The 15,092-nt window shown below is 40.2% G+C and overlaps 1 protein-coding gene across 1 annotated transcript in view; it reads left to right on the top strand.

Annotated features, from left to right (window-relative positions):
* The window catches only part of hmcn2 (hemicentin 2), a 52,729-nt gene extending 46,899 nt beyond the window's left edge, over positions 1-5,830 (top strand). Inside the window, exons 75-81 of the mRNA XM_008306028.1 lie at positions 32-151; positions 352-477; positions 3,130-3,258; positions 3,345-3,638; positions 3,755-3,874; positions 3,964-4,090; positions 4,235-5,830. Coding sequence (XP_008304250.1) covers positions 32-151; positions 352-477; positions 3,130-3,258; positions 3,345-3,638; positions 3,755-3,874; positions 3,964-4,090; positions 4,235-4,613 — 1,295 coding nt within the window. The 3' untranslated portion in view covers positions 4,614-5,830. The remainder of the gene's footprint in view (positions 1-31; positions 152-351; positions 478-3,129; positions 3,259-3,344; positions 3,639-3,754; positions 3,875-3,963; positions 4,091-4,234) is intronic.
* The last annotated feature ends 9,262 nt before the right edge of the window (positions 5,831-15,092 follow it).

Below are 15,092 nucleotides of genomic sequence, written 5' to 3'. Positions count from 1 at the left end.
TGAAGCCAACGTGTTAAATTTGTGTTTTCAGATGTGGATGAGTGCCAGGAGTCTGCAGTCTCCCCGTGCCAGCATCAGTGCGTCAATATTCTGGGTTCCTACCGCTGTATCTGTCACCCTGGATACCAGCTGTCAGGACATCGCTGTATTGGTTAGTCAGTTAAGAATTCAAGGATTCAAGGAACTTTATTTGTCATGCCAGCTCACATTCACATGTTGTGGTATGAAATAAGTACTCAGGTCCCGGTTTTTAGTGTTTGCTGTATATTTAGGAAGATACTTACTGTGAAAACCCAGATGAACAAGTGAATATCTTAAATCTTCTTACAATGGCTGCCCTTTCTTTTACAGACATCAATGAGTGCATGAGGAATGTGTGCCCAGCTCACCAGCAGTGCCGTAACACAGAGGGAGGATACCAGTGTTTCGACAGTTGTCCAGCCGGAATGACTAAAACAGAGAATGGAGCCTGCACAGGTTAGTGGCTGCTGCACTTTAGTTTTTCAAACATTCTTTATTTAGGCAGTGCAAAATTCCGCATTCAATTAAAGATAATTAATTACTTAGTTCATGTAGTTGATTTACACAGCATCAACTCATTTATGCCTTGTACACCTCATGGTTGTTATTTTGTCATGTCTTGTAATGATGTGTGCATGATTCATTCTTTTCATATTTATTTGAAAATCTAAAAACAAAATGCGAAAAAAAAAAAAAAAGGTTTTTACCAATTCATGGATAAATATATCCCAAAAAACTAATAATGGCTTGTTTTTCATACTTTCAATATTATGGTGAGTCACAAATAGCAAATGAAATAACAGACAACAGAGCAAACTTATTTTAATATTGAACCTGATTTGTGTGACCAGGAAGTTACTGACTTCTATCAGTGTTGCACGAGATGAGCTCGCAGCTAATACGCTGGACCAATGAAGCTGCTTTATTTAATGTAATAAATAAAGGCTTGAAGATTAATTTGGGAAAATGTCACACTGCTACGACCCAGCTTGCAAGGGCAAAGGGAAGCAACCAGATAGTTGTATCACAGTTTATTGTGATTTTAATGAGTACTTTGTGGGAATAACAACATAAATCAACAAAAAAAGGAGGAACTGAAGGCGGGGGATGCTACTAAAATGAAAGAAATTATTATAAACAAAACCAGGACTTCTAACTTGAACTTTTAACTCCATTATTTTATCCTATGTTCCACTAAAGAACTAAAAATTAAAATCCTACCTTACTTTCTCTCACCGATCAAGCAATATTACAGCCAGAAGTAGTACCAGTAGATAATACCGTCTAAATATTTACCTAAACTGCAATATTACAAGATGAAATTTTCACAAAAACCCTTAACTTGATGAATAAGTGTCCCACAGGTCTAACAAAACAATTCACAGGTCTGGGATAAGCAGGGCCTCAGAAACGCAAAACTAGCGAGCTGCTCACACCAAATCACAGACAGTTTTCACGAGATTTAAAGCAGGTAACGTGACGACAGGCAGCCTAATTGGAGCACAGCGCTGGAGTACCGGTCCAATTAGCAAAGGCAAGAGGCAGAACGAAGTGAAGCAATTAAAGCGACAGGCTGAGCAGCGTCCAAGTGGAGGCACCAATCCAGGAGAAGGTTAATCACAGAAAACGTTAAAAGAAGCACAACAGCCCCCGTGGTCCTATACAATTTGGAGCATGAAGTTTGCTAAATTAACCATTCACAGTTGTTTTTTTGTTGTGCACCATTTCATATACTGTTATCTGTGGATCATTATGACACTAAAGAAAACAGATGGATTCTCAGGCATACAGTGAGTTACAGTGTGCTGCAAATTAATTAAGCCTCATTGTCCTTGAACTACAGTCGTCCTCAAATGCATTCATACCGTTCCATTAAAGAAAAGGCAAAATTCATAATAGTCACTCAAATAAATAGAAACTGAAGAAAGTAATCAGAAATAAAAATTTGCTAAATTATATTTTAGTGAAATAAGACATTGCTTTTGAATTATGGTTGAAAAGAGTAATTAAGAAAAACAAACAAAACTGTCCTGGACAAATCAGAGCACTTTGCTGATGAGCAGTGGGCCAAAATCAAAATAGCTATCAACAGGTGCAGAAGTCTGACTGGGAGTTACAGAAAACATTTGATTGTAGTGATTGGCTCAAAGGGATGTTCAACAAAATATTAGTTTACGTGTCCCATCATGCTTGTTTGCTTTGCTTGTGTGTGTTTTTTTTTTTTTTAATTAATATTTCTGTTGATCCACAATTCAAAAGCAATGTCATGATTTTCATTACATTTTTATTTATTCTTACTTTTGTCAATTACCAACTTATTTCAGTGACAGCTGTTTTTCTTCTTTAATGGGAGGGTATGAATACATTTGAGGACGACTGTGTGTGTACACATTTTGGTTGTAATTAAGCAGTTATAATTACAAGATCATGATACAAACTTTCATTTCTACATCCGTTTATAATAACTTACACAATAATTTACAATAAGTTATCGAAGCAGGTGTAGGAGCCCTTTAGAACTTGTCTGAAAATTCCCCAGTTTTTAAGATTTCTTTGGTTTTAAAGTAATCCACAGACAAATATAAAACCCACTGTATCCATGGCAACATTATACTTCAAGTTTCTTGTAAAAGTGAATGCGCTGACAAATGAAAACTTTTAATGCCACATTTTCCAAAACACTTGTATTAATGATCAAGCTCTTATTCATTGCATTAAATCAGGCAAAGTCATTAAACCAGCACAAGCTTATTAAGTGCAACACATGAGGAAGTCCATTCCACAAAGCGAACAGATTAAAAATTAAACTCTGTCAATGATCTGCTTTTTCCATTTCCTTTCTTTTTTTAAAAATTGTGCATACATTCAAAAGTGTGAACAACAAGCAGTCATTTGTTTTTTGTGGCAGGTTGTAGAATTAAATAAACTTTTTTTCTTTTTGACTATGAAAATACTGAATGAATGTTACACAAGTTTATAAAACGGAAATTTTCTGAAAATTGCAACTTTTTAAAATTTTAGAGATTTTAAGTGATTACAGGAGGACAACTTGTGGAGGTAATGTAACGTTTCATATAAAATGCTTCTAAAATGCTGTGTGTTTGTCAGATATTGATGAGTGCCAGGATGGAAGTCACATGTGTCGCTACACTCAGATCTGTCAGAACACAATCGGAGGTTATGGCTGTGTGTGTCCCAGAGGTTACCGATCGCAGGGAGTAGGACTCCCATGTTTGGGTAGGACAACGCTTCTGTTCAGTTGATAAAACACCTTCAACACCTTTTTAATCGAAAACTAACTTGGCTTATGTTTTACCTTTCAGACATCGACGAATGTCTGCAGACGCCAAATCCTTGTGCCTACCAGTGCCGTAACGTGCCTGGCAGCTTTAGGTGCCTCTGCCCTCCTGGCACCGTGCTGCTGGGGGATGGACGCTCCTGTGCAGGGCTGGAGAGAGGGCAGACCTTCACTAATGGCACCCGAGTCAGGGCGAGACTCCGCCCACAGCTAGTGTCGTCCCTCGGCCGGCCAATCCTGTCCCGCTCTCACGGAGTATCTCGCATAACCAGACAGAGCTGTCCTGTGGGATACACCAACAGGGATGGCACGTGTGTCGGTAGGTTTGAATCAAAACTACTTTACAAATTCATTCAAATTAACTTACATCCACATTATGCTGTGTTGCTAGCCTCTGAATCTCACTCTTACGTCTTTGCATTATTTTCTGCACAGACGTGGATGAGTGTTTACTCAGGAAGCCATGCCAACATGAGTGCCGAAACACCATTGGCAGCTTCCAGTGTCTATGTCCGTCAGGATACAAGCTCCTACCCAACGGCAGAAGCTGTAAAGGTAAGTGTCCTCTTACACTGTTTTATAACAAAACTTTCATCCTCCTCTAAATTTGTACAGCTGTTCTTATACTCTTTCTCTACCATCAGACATTGACGAGTGTATAGAACAAGGCATCCAGTGCGGCCACAATCAGATGTGTTTTAATACCAGAGGGGGGTACCAGTGTCTGGATACTCCATGCCCTGCATCCTACCAGAGTGGAGGAAGCCCTGGGTAAATAGCATGACTATAAAGTGTTTTAAGCTGTTTGAAAACTATGATCAGGCTTTAGATTTCATATATAGGCAATGTAGCCACAGGATATTCTTACACTAATGTGTCACTGACATATATCCTCTTTCCTGCTAACTTATGCAGGACCTGCTACAGACCCTGCTCTCTGGACTGTGCCTCTGGAGGCTCCCCTCTGCTCCTGCAGTACAAGCTGCTCACGCTCCCCTCTGGCATCCCGGCCAATCACAACGTAGTAAGACTGTCTGCGTTCTCAGAGTCAGGCATCCTGCAAGAGCGTACATCCTTTACAATACTTGAGCAAGAATCAGAGGCGGGTGTGATGGGCCGGGTGTTTGGCATCAGAGACGAGGCCGGCAGAGGGATCATCTTCACCCTGCGGGTTCTGGACAGACCAGGCCTGGTGCGACTCAAGGTGCAGGCTACCACTATATCCCTGCAGGGCCGCATTACCTACCAGAGCATCTTCATCATCTACATCTCCATCTCATCGTACCCCTACTGATCCTGTGCTGCTTTACTGATGACTCAGTCCCCCAGTGGCCGTTGGATGCCTCTCACCCAGCAAGGCAATTTGCCAAAACCCTGTGCCTTGCACACATTAGGCTATGCAAATAAACTCCAACATGCAAGATGAGGTGGACATGGTTAGTAAGTGGATTTTATGAAGACATGTTCCCTGGTCTGTGACCAAAACGTCACAGTGAAAAGTCTTGTGAGAGTGAAGACCTTGATTCTTTTAAAATATTGCCTTCAGCTGGATCTTTTGAATTGATTACAGAGCAGAACGTCCTGTACTGAAGACATCTGAACTGACAAACATGCTGGATGAACAAAGTACTTTGCTCAAGTATTTACCAAATGCCCTATTTGGGGAAAATTTCATGAGTGAATATTTTTAATTCCCATCTGAAAATGCAGAATACAAAAAAGTATGTCAACCAAGCACTGATGTTATTTAGTGTCCATTAGGAACTATGAGATTTTTTTTAATGATCTGCTATCTATCATGTTGTATGTTAGTTTTATATGTTGAATACCTAATTTGGGGACAGACTTGTTCTCATATAAAATATGTTCACAGCCCACACCTACCACAAACCCTTCCACAGCTATGAAACTGTACACTGTCCTCCCCTATTATTTTAATTTATTAAAGTCAGTTGAACACATCACTGGTTCAAACAACCTCCTGCCACAGAGGGTTTGTATTAATAAGGATCTACTGGCATTGTAATGGCACATTGTAACAGCAGCTCTCTAGCTAGCAACAGTGTTTCATCTATCATGTGTTTTTTTAAAAACTCTTTTATATCATTTTTTGTCACATAAATTGTAAAGGTGCTTTTCTGAATGTACTTGAGTGTTTTGAGTTGATGTCATGTCAACAATACGATCTGTGCTGGTGTTCCAAAGAAAACAGGAAGTTATTGACAAAAACAAACCAAAGAGCTGAACTGTACTTAGTTTCTGTAGTGTAGCGTTAGCTACAAAATAGTACATCTTTCCTGCATTCAAAAAGCTATACACAACACTTTTTTTTCTTAGTATTCTCATGTTGACATTCGTAGTTGGTGTGCCATCAATGTAGAAACCCGAGGAGGGAACTTACCTGAAAACCCTAAAAGGCTAAAAAATATCACTGTTTGACCCAAACAATTATGTTCCTGTTGCTGTAAATGAGTGTCAAATATTTGTAGAAATAAAATGGACAACACTTTTGTTTTTGTCTCTTATTACCACACCACCATAGTCTCAGTAATTCTTGACTAAATCCTGTTGTAGAACTTCCTAAGGACCTACAAACAATGATGGGACCACAACCCTATTGCTGCTACCCAACTCTCAACTTAGCTCAGCCTACTAGAAGCCAATATGTTTTTAAGATCACTTCTACCTGAGCTTTCTTGAACTGAAACCTTCAGTAAACCTAAAATAATCTCTTTCCTATGGTGTTAAAACTCTTTACTCTGTTGTTATACGCTCTGGTAAGTATACATATCCAACACTGACAGAGTTCTTGATTGTGATCTCAGTTTGACTTGTACCCTATTAATCTGGAGTCATTATGAGGAAAAATATAAGATGTTTAGCACCAAGGTCTGTTTTGCATGTTGTTTTTGGTTCAAGTAATAACCTATCACTATGGTCGATAGCATACAGTATGGTAATTTAAGTAATAAAATAATCCTCTTTGGGGGACTACATATTCATTTTGTTTAACCCTACTCAGGACTTTCATGTTGCTGTTTGTAGAAGGTCTTCTGGGGTCCACTGGACCCCAAGAAAGAAAGAAATGTGCAAAGTATTTGTTGGTATTCATTATAGACTTTTACACTATGTTAAATACATTTTCTGATAAGTTGACGTATTTTCAGTTCCAAATGCATGACAAATATCCCTCTTTTTATATTTAGAAAACAAAAATCTTTAAAAAAAACAAAAAACAAATGGCTTGGGGTCCAAAAGACCCCAAAAGTCCTGAATAGGGTTAAGGATACAGTTTCTAAAGCATAAAATACAGACTTGAAACAGTCCACTCGTAGGTCTAGAAGGTGATATGAGGTGAAACATGTTTCTACAGTAATCCTACACCATCCTGAGTATAGCAGATACCAATGGCTCTCTAATGTATAATCAATCCTAGCAGTATATATATCACAATATAGGCCAATCTTAATAGTGTTTATAGTGGCTTGGGTCATCATGTGCTTTCAATCAAGAATCTCTTAGACAATAATCAGAGCTGCAATGTCATATTAATCACTGATTTTTGTTTACTCTGGAAAAAGGGAAGCGTGTAGTAAATATTTATTGTCAAGGGTAATACTTCAACTGCTCAGTAGATGGAGCAGAGTTTAGGTGATTCTCAAAATGACTCTTAGATCATCTCTTGGACTCTCATTGCTGGCAGCTACTGGTCTCTTAGCTGTCATCACTGCAATACGATGAGCTGCTGGTTGCAATAATCGACTTAAGGAGAAAGACACAAATAACACTGAGCGGCTCCAACTTTACAGTAAGGAGAGTTGTTTATGGACACACTTGTGGCTGTTAAATGGGTGAGGAGCTTATAGGTCTCCTATTATGTACATTTCCAGCTCTGTATTTTTATCAAGGGGCTGCACAGGAGTAGTCAGAGTTCAGAAAAATTCTTATTGATCTTAAAGCTCCAGTCTCATGTCTACCTGTTGGAGCTGCCACTAGGGAGTGGTGTCAAAGTATGTGGAACAACTCTGAATTTATGCTTCTCTTGGCCGTGTTGTTGTTGGTGCTATAGCTGTGGAAAACACAGAAGTCATGGTAGAGTGAAACAGAGTGATTAAAAATAATGGATCGATGTTGGAGAGCACCACTGGTAGACCTGTTGCAATCAGCAGTCACAAGCAGTGTTTAAAAATGCATTATTCAATCTTTCTAAAAGGAGCATTTAATCTTCCCTGTTCGAATAAACCTTTTGATAGATTAATATTCAACGTCTGCACAGGGTCCTTGCCAAGAGGTGAAGGGCTGTTGGCTAATTGAAGGACTGCACACGAGCTTGTCTCCATTCCATTTGGGTTGGTTGAATTCACCTACTCCTTAACTCAAAACAGAGAACAATAAATCCGTCCTTATAATGGTCCTTAAAGCAGCCCTTCAGTTGTCCTCTAACTAACTGTTTCAGCTCCCGTCTCTTTAAGACTTTGCTTCCTAAAAGCCCACTTTCTTCTCACTGGCCAACTTCCGGAAGCCTGCCTACAGGCAGCACCCAGTGCTTATGACCTGTGCTGCCTGTTCTTTGTGCTTTGTTTGCTGTTGCTGTAGCAGGTGACCAAATACAGAAACCTGTAACGAGTTGATGTAAATTCAGCAAAGTAGAAAAAAAATTCAAAAATCATAGGAAACCTCAGGTTCAGAGCAGTCTGAAACCTGAGCTTTTAGCTCATAGGAATTCTTTTTTCATACATTTGCCTTATAATGTGAGACTTTGGCCACCTTTACCATGAACTTAAAGCACTGTAACATTATACAGCATGTGCGACAGCAAAGAAGTCAAAGTATATTATGTCCCCTTTACTCAGTTTAGCATCTGCAAAACAGAGCTCATTCTTCGCTGTTCATTTCCCTGAAATGAGTAAAAAGGAAGGTCACGGATAGCTGACCTGAGCTGTACTGGGAAAGTGTGTTTGTTGATGCTGCAGAGTGTGTGTGTGTGTGTGTGTGTGTGTGTGTGTGTGGGAGGCTGCCTCGAGTTGTTTTGTTTTATGCCATTTCTGTGATGTGATCATTAGCTTAGCCTGCATGTTAGGAATTACTAGTGACTAAGAGAGAGCAGTTTATGTACTGAGTGTGGGTTTAATACTTGTTACAAAGTTACGAGGTTATTTGTCGGGTAACCTGATTTCACATGCCATTCGTTAAAGTAAAAATCATACCACTACTCTCATCTCTATTATACAAGATTTAACTTGCTAAATTAATATAAATCAGTAAAAAGTATCCCGTCATGTTTTCCATGCACACAATAGATACAGGAAGGATTTCTAAGCCACTTCCTGATGACTATGTTCCTAAACAAACAGCCATAAACGTAATTCTTTCTGACATGGTACATGTGAAGCTAATTAAAACAGTCTGTGCTCTATCTTTAATAACTCTGCAGCTCAGGCAGTAACTAAAGCAGCACTGCCATTAAGACTTTAACAGAAACATGTAAATAGAACAAGCAGAAGTAGCGAATAATTAAAAATAGCATTAAAAAGAGAGAGAAAAAAGGAAAACGCACTTCTTCCTGAGAAAAACAGCAGGACTGCACACAAACCTGGAAGCTAGTGATTCATTAAGGTTTCATAAAGGCTTACAAACTGGCTGTAATACTTGTAATATACTGTAAGGCAGACTGAAAGCTGTTTCCCCTTTTCTATAAAACACAAAGTATTAGTGGAAATGAATGCTTAAGGCTGAGCGATAGCTACCAGTACCATCTCCCCTACTGCTTTACACAGTCAGGATGTCAGGAGAAATGGGGACTTGCTGTGCTCCACTCGCTAATGAGCACAACACTGCTGCCTATTAGTAGGTATAAGCAACGGAGCTCAGAGCATAACCATCATTAACAAATTAAACCTGCAAACAAAAGAATTCTTCAAGTCAAAGTCTTGTCAAACATTTCACTTTGTCCTAGATTCTGCCTGAGATGTAATGCCCTTTTAAATGCCAGATCAGTCATTGTATAATCACACAGAATACTTTTACATCATCAGAGAAACAAAAAAATTAAAGCTCCACTAAACTACTTTCATATAAACAATAACAGCGGGTAACATGAACGGTTTAGCTCCTGGTAACAAAATGAACTCTGAAGCTCCCTGCAAGAGCGTTCACATCATGGCTTCATTGGTTTCAAAGCCCGTAGCATCACTATTTTTGTTGATCAGTATTGTTTCCAGACGCAGGCAGTAAAAAAAAAAACACATTGAGAAACATACGGTAAACCACCTGAAATGCATCAAACAGCAGACGGATAAAGTCAGCAGCTGGTTGGTGAACAGAAATGACCCCAAAAAGATTTAATAAAGCTTTAAATTGTGTCGTCTAGAGTTGGTCTCCCCCATTAAAAGATAAACTTACCAATTTGTAAGTAACACAGTAGCATCCTGAAGTTTAGTGTTTTACATTTGTGGGACTTTCTGAAGCCTTGTCCAATTGAACACATATCTGCTTTCAAACAGAGATGCCAAGTTACAAAACTTACATCACAAAAAAGTATCGAAAAGCTTAACAGGGTCACTTTTTGTTCACCCAAGAAGTTTTCTTCCCCAGACATTTTTCTTTGACACTGCACAAAGAGGTGTCATTGAAAAAAGCAGACACTCTCTCTTTTTTTTAACTGGAGTCCAAACCAGTAATGAACATGAGTAATGCCCCCGCTTTAGACAGTCATAACTCGACTGTCTGTAACTGAGTGTGGGGAGACTGAGTAATACTATGATGTGGTGACTGAGAAATAGTTCTAAATGAGTAGTGGAGGATGTACAGTAGGGTCCGTTAGTAACACCAGAACTACAGTTTTTACACAACGTGTTGCATAAAAGAGTGAGTCTACCTGCTTTTGCATCACAGTAATTTACTTTGCAGCAAGATTGTTAAAAATGTCGAATTCAGAGTAGATTCTATGGCACACAATCAGTAAATAAAATAAACTATTTGTTAGACAGGTCCAATCCTTTCAATAGTCCAGTGTCGCTTCTATGTGTGCAACCCTGAGCCGTACTTCCTTAATAATTCACACAGGATGAGGGTCCCCATATGCCAAAAATGCAAATGTAATCAGTCTGCACACTACAGCGACTGTATGAATATGAAGATACTGCCAACATGTTTGAAAACCATTAATAGATTTTTGCTCACACACACTTTGTCAACATAGCACTCAAGTGTGGAAACAAATTTATGAAACTGAAGTATATTTTCCAGATGACATATTGAGTTTCTTGCTTCACATAGTTACGCTGCCAATAAATGTGATAATCAACATACATAGGCAGTATATTCTTACCCAGAGCGTTAACCTATGCCCTGCTGGAAATTGCCTGTGCACAGATGAAAAGGATGAGATGGCAATATTTATGTGTCGCCATAGCAGCGGTAAAGTATACATACATAAAAAACTTTTAAAAAGTAGGCCAGAGGAAAAAAGGTAAGTGTGAAATAACGCAGAAGTGGCACAGAAATTCTAATTTGGAGCAATCTGAGTGTTAAAAGTAGGTCATCTATAATGCGTGTGCACTGGCTTTTTACCGTCTGTGTTGCAATACATGTTTGTGTCATTAAACTTTTTGTTAAGAGGAGGTTGTTGATCTTTTCAAGTAACAAAAACAGCTGAACATGAACAGAGGCCGATATCTGGAGCAGAGTGTGCATGAGCTCATGGCGATTTACATTACCAAATCCTGTGCCAACATGAAATACTGCTCAAATGAAGCACTACCCTCAAAGCTATCTCCGCTCTCAATGGGGCAATAAAACAAGCACGCTGTGTGGCATATTCCTTGACATCATTCTCTACAGCCAGCTTGACGATATTTCCTGCACACGTAAGGGAACAGCTTGCCAAGAACATCGGTACTTTTTGGACCCATGTTTACCTTTAACAACCCCGTATAAGTGTTCATACGGCCGTCTGTAGAATATGCAGGCAGTGATATCATCACTGGGACAGTCTCGCTCTGCCAACCACCCACTGTGCTCCCTCATCTTTAATATTTGTCCACCGAAAATGCAAAAACGACATTATGCTTGTCTATACCTTGAGACGCATGTGTACATGTGTTCTAAACATGTTGGCAGGGGTGTAGCTGTTGTGTGAGTGCATGTGCCTGGTTGAGTTTTAATGTGAGCCAGACACTGACTTCATCACCACAGCGCTCACCACAGTAGTTCCATCCATCCTGCTTCCCAATCCGCCAGCCAAGCCCTGCTTCCTACCATTACTCCCAGACCCTGCAGATGGAGAGGGGGGAAGGGGTGGGGGTACGTGTATCAAATCAAACATGTAGCTGCAAATGGAAAGAGGTAGGAAGACCACCACATGCACCGTTCTTTGGTTGCATTCCATATACAAAGTCTCAAAGCTACTGTTTTGGGTTTGGTTCTACATTTAATATCATTCACATCAGTCCGGGCATTACAGCCGAACTACAGACGCCAGATTTTCTTGTTCCTCACACTCACATTTTTCCAAGCAAAAAGACTTTCCAGGCTCAAGTGAATAAAAAACTATTATATAAGCATTTACAGAAAAGGTCTCGCCAAAATAAAATAACATAGCACACTGCTAGGAACAGTTAAGTGCAAATATTGAATTATATTGACTTAACCATGCGTAACTGAGTAACTACTGTGCAAACTGAAAATTACGTAAAACCATAAAAACTTAGCGCCATACAGAATTATAAGTCAAAATTTAAAGCTGCTTTAATTCATTTTTTTACAATAAAAACTTTGCTGTTAAGTGCTAAAATTGCGGCGATCGGTTGTGATTTGGACATACTGCACCGACACAGAGTCTGGTCAGAGACTACGCTGGCAGTTACCCGAGAGAGAAGGAAGCGCAAACGGTACGAACATAAACAAAGGAGGAGGAAGAGAGCCGGGATCCATACTAGGCTAAAGGCTGACCCCTCCAGACCAGCAGGACCGTCCTCCTACTCTCCAATGTCCACTCCCTCAACAACAAGCTGGACGAGCTACGTTTGCTGAGAGAAACCCGCAGAGAGTGGAGGGACTGCTGTGTGTTTGCTTTGACAGAAACATGGCTCCATGACACCATCCCAGACGGACAGCTGGAGGGGACGACATTATTTTGGGCGGACAGACAGGCAGCTAGCTGTGTGCAGCATCTGCGGCTTCATCATCGTCACACCATCGTGTGTGTCTTTGTGTCCCTGAAGACCTACCAGGACCTGAAGAGGTTCGCCATGATGGCGGCGTGCATGGACGTAGCGCCCCCTTCAGGAGACAGCGAGAATGAATGTTTAGTGTCTTGCCTATCCCGGATGTGCATTCCGCAACAGTAAATGATCCTGAAGAAATGCTCTCTGATCTTGCCTGTACTACTGTGTATGTACAGCAAAATGACAATAAACTTGATTTGATTTTGATTAGATTTAAAAAGGCTCAAATAACACAGTGGAATGTAAAGAGAGATGATTCAAAGCACCCTACAGCGCATCCTAACATCTTTCTTCTCCGTTGACTCACCCTGCTCTCATTAACATCGCATTCAGCAACAGCAGGTAGCAGTTCTCAGCAAAAAAACCCAAAAAAAGCCCTAAAAACAGACTGTATGCTACGTGCTTTTTGAGCATTTAGCACCTAGAAAGTCCAACATTCCCCTCAGGAGTTAGTGGAGAACAACAAAAGAGCTAAAAGGAAAGTGAATAATTGACTTGGCCTGGATCACAACACCAAACAAATGCTAATGATGCTGTGTGCGAAGATGTCCAGGTAAATTAAGCTCCTTATAATAACACCGTTATTTCAGCAACTGTGCATCCGTCCTCCTTTACAACTTTGCTAAATATTTAGCAGACCAAGCTAAATCTGCTGCCCCCTTAGGGTACTCGATGTCCGCTCCACTGGTGACCCCAGAGCCTCTATTTGCCAACCCTATGGTTGTTCACAGCCCTGACAGGACAAGTAGTTGTCAATCTTGATCCACTGATTACTCTCAGACACAACCCATGTTGTGCAGGACTGATGCTAAAGAAGTGCTTTCTCACGGCAAAGCAAGCGGCAGTAACGGCAAGAAGAGCGCCTGAGGCCATCTACAAAAATACCACTGCAGCAACAAGTTACGTGCTGCACCACTAGTTAAAATAAGACCATGTTCTGTAGAAAGTAAACTGATGCCTCTGTCCAACCTTCTTTCTTTAAATAAAACTATTTTGGGGGGAAATTTTGTATCTCAGAATTAACGATTGCAAGCTGAGTAACAAGGAAACCTAACTTTTTGTGAATGCTACACATAAGAATTTTAGATGCTCCTCATATATGCCATAAGCTGCATTCTTTAAAAACATGCAAGTATGTCAAACAGGAGAAAGATGGATAACACACACCACACTTGACAACAGGGAAACAAAACCACACTTGTGTTCCCTGTTTTCAACCAGATGCCCCGCCAGCTCATGCCTGTAATCACACAGTTGTAAAAATGACTTTTTAACTTCAAGTTGTTTGTTTTAGGTGTTTTCGACAGCTGTTCTCTAATTTGCAGACATTTCCAAGACCAGTGGCTCTGAAAGTCAAGATAAGCATTAATGTACAAATACCTTCGATACAAACAACACCGGCAAGTTGCAACTGGCTGGGTACGACGCTACTACCATTTCATTTGCAGGCCTGGAATGGGATGAGATGGAAATATCATCGTTATTAATAGCTTTGAAACACAGAGGTAAAGGAAACTCCAGAAACAGCCCTCCAACTGTCTTGATCCTGTCACGCAGCTGCTATGAAGCAAATGTGGTCATAAGCTGCTGCATAATGACTTGATAAAAGACAGGATAAATAGACTCTCTTATTTTAGACAATGTTAACAATGTTTTTACATAATTTATGGAAACTGTCCTTATTTCCAAAAGTAATAAATGATAAAACTGCACTGCTAGTTGTGCCCAAAAAGAGGCTTTAAAAAAAGGAGCCATGAAGACTTCAAGAACTCCACTTGAGCAGCAACAGTTGTAACTAGTTATTTCCTGCCTCTGATAAGAAGTCAGACACTGCACAGATCATTAACAAATCTGTGAAGTGAACACAAAGTAAATTGCAGGGTGACATCACTGGATACACCCCCTATATAACTGCAAACTCAGAATTACCTCACTAGAAAAGAATGAGTCTTATACGGGTCCAATAAAGATGTGTTCTACCACTTCTAAGGCTCAGTCAATGCAGTATATTCTTTTAGAAGACGATTTGAAAGAAAACACAAAGACAGCATCCCACGCTGGAAGTACTGTTTGTCTTGGCAGAATGCTCGTTTAGTTATCGCCAGCCTCGTTTGTGCTTTGGCTCGGTTTGACAGTTTATAAGTGTCTGGGATGTGGTGCATCAGAGTTTTCCTTCTTGGAACCGAAAGCGCCGGTGGCTGGCTTCCAAAAAGACGTGACCTCCAGTGGTGTGACCCCAGGAAACGGGGTGGTACTGGAGGGGCTGACAGCCATCCATCACACACAGTGTCCTGGGACACGCTGTGGACCACGGCTGCAGCGTGCTCTCTGGCTTTCCTCTCAGCACTGACCATTTCATGCTCCTTGAAATCCAATACACACTTATATTTAGCTTGTCCTTTCCACATTTTACAACACGGACAGGGCCAACAAATAGTCACGACTTTAGTATGACACATAACAGTCAATGGCTGTTGTATGAGATGTTACTGTCCATGGCAATACGCTGTAACTACTTTGCTCGTTCTTTGTGTCTGGAAATAACA

Source organism: Stegastes partitus, unplaced genomic scaffold, assembly GCF_000690725.1.
Source record: "Stegastes partitus isolate 25-593 unplaced genomic scaffold, Stegastes_partitus-1.0.2 Scaffold44, whole genome shotgun sequence".
NCBI lineage: Eukaryota > Metazoa > Chordata > Actinopteri > Pomacentridae > Stegastes > Stegastes partitus.
The sequence above is the reverse complement of the archived record's forward strand: the minus strand, read 5'-3'. Positions and strand labels throughout refer to the sequence as shown.